Here is a 12919-nt window from a genome sequence, read left to right on the forward strand (position 1 = left end):
GGGTGTGGGGGAAGGACTGTTGCAGGGCTTCGATCTGCAACATTTTTTAATTCTGCCCCCTCCCCACACACATGCTGCTTGACCCAAGTTACTCTAGTAGATGGATTATTAATCTGTTTCTATGCTCTACATTGCAAAGTTTAACAGAATTTTGGAATGGGGATTTGTAATATTCCCACTCAAGAACTAGATTAATTACAATTGTGAACCCGTCTCCAGATCAATTCTCCAGCCTCCAGTTGCTAGTCAAGTCACCATCAATGCCAGAATAGCTCCTTTACAGGGAAATGTGCAAGATGTGGCCTACTTGGTGCGTTTACAGAGGATGAATGAGGTATTGGTTGAGTTGGTTTATGTGTGGAGAGAAGTTTGGAAAATGGGCAAATTGATGGAGATAGAGATTGACGATCCAATTCATTTTTAAGGGCCATTAAGAAGGCACTGGCATCTTTGAAGACAGTGCTAAAATTTCTGTTCAGTTCTGATCACTTCTAAAGCACAGCAAGCCAATCCAAAGATAAAAAGCAGGAAACTGTGTGGCAGTATGTGTTTGACAGCCTAACTTAGATTTTTTGTTTGTTTAAGATTTATCAATCCTGGACCTTCAAATTTTGTCAGGGTCTACATCAATTAACATGCCACAGTTGATGCTGAAACATTTGCTGCTTTAAAAACTAATTTAAATTTTGATTTAAATTTTCAAAATAATTCCACAAGCTTCAAAACATTCAACAAGTCACTGCAAACACTGGAAAAGTGGGAAAAATTATGTTACAGAGAAGGGAACAATGCCTGTGATAGTGTCCCTCATCCAATCTGTTTCTCTGTTGTATCTGCCCTGATGACAAGATTTTCCACACCAAATCCTTTAAAATGTTTTCCTTAGTATTAAACCATGATCTGCCAGAAGTAGTGTTTGGAATTACCTAGTGTCATCTAAAAAGCACTTGGATAAGTGTATAGAGTGGTAGGGCTTGGAGGGATATAGGTCAAATATAGGAAATTGGGATTAGTTAGTGGGCACTGAGATTGGCATGGATTTGTTGGGCTGAAGGGCCTGTATTCTTGCAGTATTGTTCCATGTCTCCTTTTATCATCAATAACAGGACTCTTAGCCACATTCCCTTATTGCTCACTCATACTAAGAAGAGACTTTCTCTCATCTCACCTTTGACTCCAACAAACCCCAAAGTCAGTTATACAGCATGGGAAAGATGTCCCTCAGCACATTCACATTTGTGCTGACCAAGATGTATATTCCAGCTAATGCATTTAGACCACAAGACAAAGTAGCAGAAGTTGGCCATTCGGCCCATTGAGTCTGCTCTGTCATTTCATCATGAGCTGATCCAATCTCCCCTTTTGTCCCATTCCCCGCCTTCTCACCATAACCTTTGATGCCCTGACCACTCAGATACCTATCAATCTCTGCCTTAAATACACCCAATGACTTGGCCTCCACTGCTGCCCATCGCAACAAATTCCATAGATTCACCACCCTCTGGCTAAAAAAATTTCTTCTCATCTCTGTTCTGAATGGGCGCCCTGAAATCCTCAAGTCATGTCCTCTTGTACTAGTCACCCCCACCATGGGAAACAACTTTGCCACATCCACTCTGTCCATGCCTTTCAACATTCGAAATGTTTCTATGAGGTCTCCCCTCATTCTTCTAAACTCCAAGGAGTACAGTCCAAGAGTGGTCAAACGTTCCTCATATGTTAACCCTCTCATTCCAGGAATCATTCTAGTGAATCTTCTCTGAACCCTCTCCAATATCAGCACATCCTTTCTTAAATAAGGAGCCTAAAACTGCACACAGTATTCCAAGTGAGGACTTATCAGTGCCTTATAGAGCCTCAACATCAGATCCCTGCTTCTATACTCTATTCCTCTAGAAATGAATGCCAACATTGCATTCACCTTCTTCACCACTGACTCAATCTGGAGGTTAACCTTAAGGGTATCCTGCATGAGGACTCCCAAGTCCCGTTGCATCTCAGAACTTTGAATTCTCTCCCCATTTAAATAGTCGTCTGCCTGTTTATTTCTTCTACCAAAGTGCATTACCATACACTTTCTGATACTGTAATTCATTTGCCACTCCTTTGCCCATTCCCCCAATCTATCTAAGTCTCTCTGCAGACTCTTTCCTCAGCACTACTGGCCCCACCTATCTTTGTATCATCAGCAAACTTAGCTACAAAGCCATCTATTCCATAATCCAAATCATTGATATACAACATAAAAAGAAGCGGCCCCAACACAGACCCCTATGGAACACCACTGATAACCAGCAGCCAACCAGAATGGGATTCCTTTATTCCCACTCTCTGTTTCCTGCCAATCAACCAACGCTCTATGTATGTATGTATGTAACTTTCCCGTAATTCCTTGGGCTCTTATCTTGTTTAGCAGCCTCATGTGCAGCACTTTGTCAAAGGCCTTCTGAAAATCCAAATACACAACATCCACTGCATCTCCCTTGTCTAGCCTACTTGTAATTTCCTCAAAAAATTGCAGTAGGTTTGTCAGGTAGGATGTTCCTTTAAGGAAACCATGCTGAGTTCTGCCTATCTTGTCATATGCCTCCAGGTACTCTGTAACCTTATCCTTGACAATCGACTCCAACAACTTCCCAACCAGCGATGTCAAGCTAACAGGTCTATAATTTCCTTTTTGCTTCCTTGCCCCCTTCTTAAATAGCGGAGTGACATTTGCAATCTTCCAGTCCTCCGGAACCAGGCCAGAATCTATTGACTTTTGAAAGATCATTGCTAATGCCTCCGCAATCTCCACTGCTACTTCCTTCAAAACACAAAGGTGCATTCCATCTGGTCCAGGAGATTTATCTACCCTTAGACTATTCAGCTTTCTGAGTACTTTCTCTGTCGTAATTGTGACTGCTCATATTTCTCTTCCCTGACACCCTTGAATGTCCAGTATATTGCTGATGACTTCCTCAGTGAAGACTGATGCAAAATACTAGTTCAGTTCCTCCGCCATCTCCTTATCTCCCATTACAATTTTTCCAGCATCATTTTCTATCGGTCCTATATCTACTGTCTTTTTATATACTTGAAAAAGCTTTTAGTATCCTCTTTGATGTTATTTGCTAGCTTCCTTTCATAGTTCATCTTTTCCCTCTTAATGAGTTTCCTTTTGTAAGCTTTTAAAAACTTCCCAATCCTCTGTCTTCCCACTAATTTTTGCTTCCTTGTGTGCCCTCTGCTTTGGTTTTACTTTGGCTTTGACTTCTCTTGTCAGCCATCCTTTTTACATTCGAAAATTTCTTCTTTGGAATATCCTGTCTTGCGCCTTCCTCATTTCTCGCATAAACTCCAGCCACTGCTGCTCTGCCGTCCTTCCCGCTAGTGTCCCTTTCAAGTCAACCTTGGCCAGTTCCTCTCTCATGCCACTGTAATTTCCTTTACTCCACTGAAATACCGACACATCGGATTTCGGCTTCTCTTTCTCAAATTTCACAGTGAACTCAATCATGTTATGATCACTGCCTCCTAAGGGTTCATTCACTTCCATCTCTCTAATCACCTCTGGTTCATTACACTATACCCAATCCAGTACAGCCGATCCCCTAGTGAGCTCACAACAAGCTGTTCTAAATAGCCATCTCGTAGACATTCTACAAATTCTCTCTCTTGAGATCCAGTGCCCACCTGATTTTCCCAATCCACTTGCATGTTAAAATCCCGTACAATTATCATAACACTGCCATTTTGGCAAGCCTTTTCTATTTCCTGTTGTAATTTGTGGTCCACATCACTGCAGCTGTTTGGAGGCCTGTAGATAACTGCCACCAGGGTCCTTTTACCCCTGCGATTTCTTAGCTCAACCCATGAAGATTCTGAGCCTTCCAATCCTATGTCAACTCTTTCTAATGATTTAATATCTTTCTTACCATTAAAGCCACGCCACTCCCTCTACCTACCTGCCTATCCTTCCGATATACCGTGTATCCTTGGACGTTCAGCTCCCAGAGACATGCATCCTTTAGCCACGTCTCAGTGATGGCCACAATATCATACCTGCCAATCTGTAACTGTACAACAAGATCATCCACCTTATTCCTTATGCTGCGTGCATTTAAGTATAACACCTTAAGTCCAGTATTTGGTACTTTTTGCATTGATTGCACTGCAACTCATCCCAATGGCTGCAAATTTGCTCCATCACCTGCCTGTCCTTCCTGACATCCTTACTGCTCACTACCTTAGATCTATTTATGTTTTCCCTTTCCTCCGCTCCATCATTCCAGTTCCCATCCCCTACCAAATTAGTTTAAACCCTCTCTAACAGCTCTTTTAAACCTTCCTGCCAGGATATTGGTCCCCCTAGGATTCAAGTGTAACCCATCCTTTTTGTACAGGTCACACCTGCCCCAAAAGAGGTCCCAATGATCCAGAAACTTGAATCCTTGCCCCCGCTCCAATCCCTCAGCCATGCATTTATCCTCCACCTCATTCCATTCCTACTCTCACTGTCGCGTGGCACAGGCAGTAATTCCTAGATTACTACCTTTGTAGTCCTTCTTCTCAACTGCCTTCCTAACTCCCTATATTCTCCTTTCAGGACCTCTTCCCTTTTCCTACATATGTCATTGGTACATATATGTACCACTTCAGGATATCGTGGACGTGATCAGAAACATCCCGGACCCTGGCACCAGGGAGGCAAACTACCATCTGGGTCTCCTGACTGCAGCCACAGAATCGCCTATCTGACCCCCTAACTATCGAGTGCCCTATTACTACTGCCTTCCTCTTCCTTTCCCTACCCTTCTGAGCTACAGGGCCGGACTCTGTGCCGGAGGCACGGCCACTGTTGCTTCCCCCAGGTAGGCTGTCCCCAACAGTATTCAAACAGGAGTACTTATTGTCAAGGGATACAGCCACTGGGGTACCTCTAGTACCCGATTCTTCCGCTTCCCCCTCCTAACCGTGACCCACCTGTCTGCCTCCTGTGGCCCCGCTGTGACCACCTGCCTGTAACTCCTCTCTATCAACTCCTCACTCTCCCTGACCAGACGAAGGTCATCGAGCTGCATCTCCAGTTCCCTAACACAGTTCCTTAGGAGCTGCAGCTCGGCGCACCTGGCGCAGATGTGGACGTCCGGAAGGCTAGGAGACTCCAGGACCTCTCACATCCGACACTGAGAACAACAAGCTGTCCTCACACTCATACTTCCCCTTTCCTCAAATAACAAGAAAAACTGAAACCTAAACCTGTCTTGCCTTGCCTGCTGCCACCTAAGCCCGTTGAGCCAAAGCCCTTAAGCCTACACTCTGCTCCCGGCTCAATCCACTGCCCGTAAACGACGCTGCCCGCTGTTTAAGGCTGTTTTCTTTTGTAAATCTTCCCTGCTTCACTGCCCGACGTTACACGCTTGCGCAGTCCCGACTCTCTTAACTCCGATGAGAAGAAAAAAAATCAAAATGGCTCCCGCTGCACTCCCGTTCTGATACTCCGACTTCCTTCTCCAAGATTTCCCAGAACTTGACCCATATCTCTCTAAACTCATCATCAATATACCTGTCACATAATGTTCTAATTTTCCCACCTCAATCATTTCCTCTACACGTGGTTCCATATATTTACTACCTGCTATATAAAATAAAATACCCCGTAGGTTCTTATTAAGCTTTTCATCTCCAACCTTAACAACTATATGCTCTAGTTTGTGAAGTCTACTGATTATCCTTAATTTCTAACAGGATTCAGACGTTCTTCCCCAACCATCTTCTAGAAGGTCAAAGGGGCACACGATATAGCAGTAGTTAGGGCCACCACCTTAAAGCTGTCATGGTCCAGGTTCAGTCCTGACTTCTGGTGCTGTTGGGAGTTTTGACATTCTCCCTGGGTTTGCAACCAGTTGCTTCCATTTGCTCCCACAATTTCTGGGAGGTTAACAGCCCACTGAAAATTGCGTCTAGTGCAGATGTGTGGAAGGAGAGTCTAGCTGCAGTTAAGACAGAATATTTCACAGGGAACTAATTGGGGTAGAGCTTTGATAGGTGTGCAGAGACTCCATGGGCATTTGTTGTAAAGAAATATATGCGTGCATGTATTTCCACTGCAACTCTCTCATTTCTCTGCATCTCCAACCATTAGTCCTCTTCTCCCTGCACAATATAACATGGAAACAAGCTCTTCAAACTAACTTATCCGTTTTAAAATGTATTTTAGGGTGGGCGCAGTGGCGAAGTAGTTAGCATAATACCATTACAGCACCAGTGAGTTCAATTCTACCGCTGTTCATAACAAATTTGTATGCTTGTCCTGTGACTGTCTGGGTTTCCTCCCACACTCCAGACTTGTGTTCATAGGGTAATTGGTCACATGGATGAAATTGGGCAGAAGGGCCTGATACGGTACTGTATCTCTAAACTTGTCCTTCTGTCCTACCTCAGTTAGTCCCATCTGCCTTTATTTGCCCCAGGTCTCTATCTACCCATGTATTTATCCAAATGTTTTCCTTAAATGTTGTTATACCCACCTCAAACAATAGCTCTGGCAGCTCGTTCAAAGAGAATGTGCAATTACCCTGTCAATGCCCCTCATGATTTTATACACCTCTGTAAGGTCACCTGTTAGTATTTTACATCCCAGGGGATAAAGTCCTGGTCTGCTCAACTGCTCCCTGTAACTCATCCTCATATCCTAGCAACATCCACCTAAATCTCTTCTGCACTCTGTCCAGCTTAATGACACCCTTCGACTTTTCCCTTCCCTTTGCCCAGTCCCCATCAGCTGTGGCCGACTGTCCTGTCCTGTGGGCTCCTCCTCGAGTTCATGAAGTAATGTGAACTTCTGCAGGCCTTCCAGCCACTAAATCTGGCTAGGCTAGGTTAAATCTGATGCATGCTTGGCAACCCACATGCAAAGAATGGCAGACATTGGCTCCTAGGATACTTTCTCCCCATATCCTGGAATGTGGGTGTCACTTGACAAGGCCAGTATTTATTGCTTGCCCTAGAAGTGGTGAGCCTCTCCCAGTCTTTATATTGAAGGAGCTCCCACAGTGTTACCCAAAACAGTAACTATGTAACCACTATAAGTTCACTTAGAAAAAAACATAGAAACATAGAAAACCTACAGCACAATACAGACCCTTTGGCCCACAAAGTTGTGCCGAACACGTCCCTACCTTAGAAATTACTAGGCTAACCTGTAGCCCTCTATTTTACTAAGCTCCATGTACCTATCCAAAAGTCTCTTAAAAGACCCTATCATATCTGCCTCCAGCACCGTTGCCAGCAGTCCATTCCACGCATTCACCACTCTTGTGTATAAAACTTACCCCCGACATCTCCTCTGTACCTACTCCCCAGCACCTTAAACCTGTTTCCTCTTGTGGCAACCATTTCAGTCCTGGGAGAAAGTCTCTGACTATCCACACGATCAATGTTTCTTATCATCTTGTACACCTCTATCAGGTCACCTCTCATCCCCCGTCGCTCCAAGGAGAAAAGGCTGAGTTCATTCAACCTATTCTCATAAGGCATGCTCCCCAATCCAGGCAACATCCTTGTAAATCTCCTATGCACCCTTTCTATGGCTTTCACATCCTTCCTGTAGTGAGGCGACCAGAACTGAGCACAGTACTCCAAAGTGGGGTCTGACCAGGGTCCTAAGTAGCTGCAACATTACCTCTCGGCTCCTAAATTCAATTCCACGATTAATGAAGGCCAATATACCAAATGCCTTCTTAACCACAGAGTCAACCTGTGCGGCTGCTTTGAACGTCCCATGGACTCGGACCACAAGATCCCTCTGATCCTCCACACTGCCAAGAATCTTGTCATTAATGCTATATAACTGCCATCATATTTGACCTACCAAAATGAACCACTTCATAGTTACCTGGATTGAACTCCATCTGCCAATTCTCAGGCCAGTTTTGCATCCTATCAATGTCCTGTTGTAACCTCTGACAGCCTTCCACACTATCCACAACACCTCCAACTTTGTATCATCAGGAAACTTACTAACCCATCCCTCCACTTCCTCATCCAGGTCATTTATAAAAATCACGAAGAGTAAGGGTCCCAGAACAGATCCCTGAGGCACTCCACTGGTGACCGACCTCCATGCAGAATATGACCTGTCTACAACCGCTCTTTGCCTTCTGGATCCTATGCCTCCTTACTTTCTCAATAAGCCTTGCATGGGTACCTTATCAAATGCCTTGCTGAAATCCATATACATCTACTACTCTTCTTTCATCAATGTGTTTAGTCACGACCTTCCCTTTACAAAGCCATGCTGACTACTCCTAATTATAATATACTTCTCCAAATGTTCATAAATCCTGCCTTTCAGGATCTTCTCCATCAACTTTACCAACCACTGAGGTAAGACTCACTGGTCTATAATTTCCTGGGCTATTTCTCCTCCCTTTCTTGAATAAAGGAACAACATCCGCAACTCTCCAATCCTCCGGAACCTCTCCCATCCCCATTGGTGATGCAAAGATCATCGCCAGAGGCACAGCAATCTCCTCTCTCGTCTCCCACTGTAGCCTGAGGTACATTTTGTCCGGTCCCGGCGACTTATCCAACTTGATGCTTTCTAAAAGCTCCAGCACATCCTCTTTCTTAATATCTACATGCTCAAGCTTTTCAGTCTGCTGTAAGTCATCACTACAATCACTAAGATCCTTTTCCATAAGATCTTAAATATGAATAGGTACTGAAATATTCATTAAGTACCTCTGCTATTTCCTCTGGTTCCATACACACTTTCTCACTGTCACATTTGATAGGTCCTATTCTTTCACATCTTATCCTCTTGCGCTTCACATACTTGTAGAATGCTTTGGGGTTTTTCCTTAATTCTGCCTGACAAGGCCTTCTCATGGCCCCTTCTGGCTCTCCTAATTTCCTTCTTAAGCTCCTTCCTACTAGCCTTATAATCTTCTAGATCTCTAACATTACCTAAGCTCTCTGAACCTTTTGTAAGCTTTTCTTTTCAACTAGATTTATTACAACCTTTGTCCACCACAGTTCCTGTACCCTACCATAACTTCCCTATCTCATTGGAACGTACCTATACAGAACTCTACACAAATATCCCCTGAATACTTACACATTTCTTCCATACTTTTCCCTGAGAACACCTGTTTCCAATTTAAGCCTCCAACTTCCTGCCTGATAGCCTCATAATTCTCCTTACTCCAATTAAACGCTTTTCTAACTTGTCTGTTCCTATCTCTCTCCAATGCTATTGTAAAGGAGATAGCATTATGATAACTATCTCCAAAATGCTCTCCCACTGAGAGATATGACACCTGACCAGGTATTATTTAATATACTTTATGCTTTCAAGGCTGTTCCCACGTTAAATAATTGGATCATCTAAATTCAGTCCTGGTTACAGCATTCTCTGTCTTTCCCATTATTCCTCCAAGCCCAAAGAAGGGGTAGGATTTAAAAAGGAACCCGTGGGGCAACTTATTACTCACCCCCCACACACCCCAAGGGTGATGGTAATATGGAATGAACTGCCAGGAGAAAGTGGTAGAGGCAGATACAATTATGTTTAAAATACATTTAGACAAGTACAGTACATGGATGGCAGAGGCTTAGAGAGACATGGGCCAAATGCAGGGAAGTGCAACTAGCTCAAGGAGTCTTGATCAGCATGGATGAGTTGGGCTGAAGGACCTATTTCTGTCTTCAGTTCTGTGACTCCATGCACAATAACTATTTTCAAGACACTTAGACAATAACTTGGCTTCAGTTGCTTTGCTGTATACAGCACTTGTAAAGGTCACAGATGTACACAGACATTCAGTGGCTACCCTCACACTGACAACTGTTACTGCCCAGAACAAGCAATAGGCCTCATTGGATGCCAAAACCATTCACAGACAGCCCTTGTGCTGGAGCCATAGCAGGGTCAGGCTGGAACAAATGCCAGATCATTGGGCAAGCAGGCCCTCAATTACAGGACTGTGGATGACCCAGCTCACTGACTCAATAATAGCATTTACTTTTTGCTTTGCCTCTTGTTCAGTGGATGATCTGGGGATGGGGGGGTAGGGGGAGTCATTGGCAGCCCAGAACATCCCAGTGCTGATCACAGGAGAACCAGAAATGAAGGGGTTTTGTTGATCTTATACACTTAGGAGGTGATGGAATTTGTCTACATTCTACAGAGGCTAAAGGACAAGACTGGGTGCATTTATCATGAGCAACACCTGCAGCTGGAGAAAGGGCAATGCACTTTGTAAAGACCAACATTTAAGCTTTGATCTTCTTTCTCCCCATTCTGTTCCATCACAGGCCTACATCCCAAAAGTCCTGCGAGCAACCGAGACAGAGCAGAGCCACCTCAACTCAGAAATCTATCCAACATATGGTACTATTGGAGATGGCAGTCAGGAAGAGGCCCACTCCCCATCTCCAGATGATGTTACTCCTCTGGACAATGTTGATAATGATCAAATATATCTAGTAGATAGTGGAAATGGAGAGAGATAAAAAACACAGCTGTTTTGAAAATGAACTAAATCCAACTTCAACTGCCCACCTACAATACTGTTCTGTTGGTTGTGGCACAAGAGGTACTGATGTATTAGACTGCTCATTTACTTGAACAACGATACCACAAGCATCCAGTGCCAATGGAGATTTTGTTGCTATGGTTTTCTCAACATACACATAATTTCCATGTTATTTAAAAAGGTAATTCAACTCTTACTTCATGGCTGCCCTGAGGATTAGCATTAATGACTGTTAACGTATGCAGTTAATCCATTTGGGAAGGATCCTTAAGGTTTCAGAATTTTGCACATTTTCCTATTTTTGTGCAGTGTATGGGAGTCGAGGATGGCAACCAAATGCATGGGCAAGTGGTGTCTCTCTCAGTTTGCAGAGAGGAGTTAAAATTGTATTGTTAAGGCGGGATTGTGATGCAGCCCTGGTGTGTTCCTCTTAATGTAAAACCCCAAATATGTTCAATTTTGGGCACTAACTTTGGAAATAAAGGAGCATAATCCTGGGGAACCTGTGGTAGAAAACAAGTGCTGCTTGAGTTCATTTCGTGCTGAGTGCAAGGGAGAGGGGAAATCCAACAATAACATAACAATTTTGTCACTGATCATGAGTGGTTAACATAAAGGTTGGACTGTTTAATTCTTGTCTTCCAAAGGAGTAATAAAAAATGTGAGTAAATTTAATTCTGATGGTGTTGATATTTATCTGGGACAATTTTTTGGCTTGATGCCCCTTACCTGTCAATTCCTGGGTTACATTTAGCTGTCCACTAGTTGTGTAAAATGTCATAATTCCAGGCCATTGCTGACCAACACTGCGACAGAAACAAATGCAGGTTAGCAGAGATCCATGAGTGAAGCCTTCTTGGAGTTCTGGAAATTGAGCTACTTGCTCTATCCAACAAATTAACAAAAATATTCATAGTGCAACAAACCGTATCGGAAGTGTGTTTTGCTTCACGGCACTGAAGTAAATACTCCATTTTGTTTGTATGGAGCAGTCAGTTATCCCAATGAACTAAGTTTGCTGGGAGTAACTAAATATACCTTTTGGTATCCAATTGAGTTCCATTCAACAGGAATTCAACACATGGAGGACCTGAGGGGCAAATTTTTCCACACAGATGGTGGTGGGTATGTGGACAAGTTGCCAGAGGAAGTGGTAGAGGTGGGTACAATAACAACTTTTAAAAGATTGGTGGATGGGAAATATTCAGAGATATGGGCCAAATGCAGGCAGTTGGGACTAGCCAGAGAAGGCACCATGCTCTGGAGGGATGAATTGGCCTAAGTTTGCACCAATGATCAAGCGCCCATTTATACCAACTCTACACTAATCTAGTTTATTCTCCCCACTATTCCATTAGCTAACTTCAGATTATACCACACTGGGCAGATTTTACAGTGGGCAATTAACCTACCAAATGGCTGGTTTTTGGGATATGGGAGGAAACTGGAGCATATGGGGAAATTCCCTGGATGGGTTACAGGAATAAAGTATAAACTTCCCTCAAACAATGCCCCATCACTGAAGTTGTGAGGCAGCAATTCTGCCTCTGCAATACCAAGTGGTTCAAAGGGCCTACAAAAGACGTTGACAGCACTAAATTTTGAACATTAGTAATAGAGAGCAAAAGTGCAAAATAGCTTTGAATTCTCCTGGGTGCTGACTGCAATTAAAGCACTGAGATCACATGGTCCCTGCAGTGATATTAGTACAGAAGAGTTGCGTTCTTACCATTTGTGCCCAGGTGAGCTCAGATGTACAAGAGGCAGCTCCTTCAACACTTAGTGAATAAGAACTCTTTGGGGCTGGCAGAAATCAGGAAGGCAGATTGTTAAATTTAAGCTTTGATACCCATCTGTCAGGTTCTACATATTTTCTTTTTAAGCCTATTGCAGAGAACTGGGTAGCTGTATTTGCTCACATCACATCAATTTTGTGACACAAAGTGACTGCAACCAATTACCTCAATATTTAACATTGCCCTACTTGGTCACATCCCTCAGCTCAGAACCACAGCAATGAAAATGGTTCCCTTTTAGCCATGACTTAAGATATGGGGGGGAGGTGGTCTTTTACCACTCTCCAGTGTTTGACAGGCAACTGAGTGGAGAGCATGGCACAGAAGCTAGATCAATCTCTCACTGTTGTACAGAAGGGGGTTTATAATCTCATCACACAGTTAAAATCAGACTTCATTCTAACAGGCACGTCAACTGCTCATTGCAACTTGGGTGCATGGCTAGCATTCGAGGCTCTGACAATCGAGGACAGGATTTCTTTTGTTTCCCTGGAATGTAGGAGACCGAGGGGTGACTTTATAGATGGTGGTGCATATATGGAATGTTTTCAGAGGAAATGGCAGAGGTATGATGTTTAAAAGACATTGGGACAGAGAAAT

At 43.5% G+C, this 12919-nt stretch overlaps 1 protein-coding gene across 1 annotated transcript in view; it reads left to right on the top strand.

Moving 5' to 3' along the window:
- The window catches only part of LOC132401017 (CSC1-like protein 1), a 121591-nt gene extending 110387 nt beyond the window's left edge, over positions 1-11204 (top strand). Inside the window, exon 24 of the mRNA XM_059982734.1 lies at positions 10303-11204. Within this exon, the coding sequence (XP_059838717.1) occupies positions 10303-10500 (198 nt within the window). The 3' untranslated portion in view covers positions 10501-11204. The remainder of the gene's footprint in view (positions 1-10302) is intronic.
- Positions 11205-12919: the final 1715 nt, after the last annotated feature.

Source organism: Hypanus sabinus, chromosome 10, assembly GCF_030144855.1.
Source record: "Hypanus sabinus isolate sHypSab1 chromosome 10, sHypSab1.hap1, whole genome shotgun sequence".
Taxonomy (NCBI): Eukaryota; Metazoa; Chordata; class Chondrichthyes; order Myliobatiformes; family Dasyatidae; genus Hypanus; species Hypanus sabinus.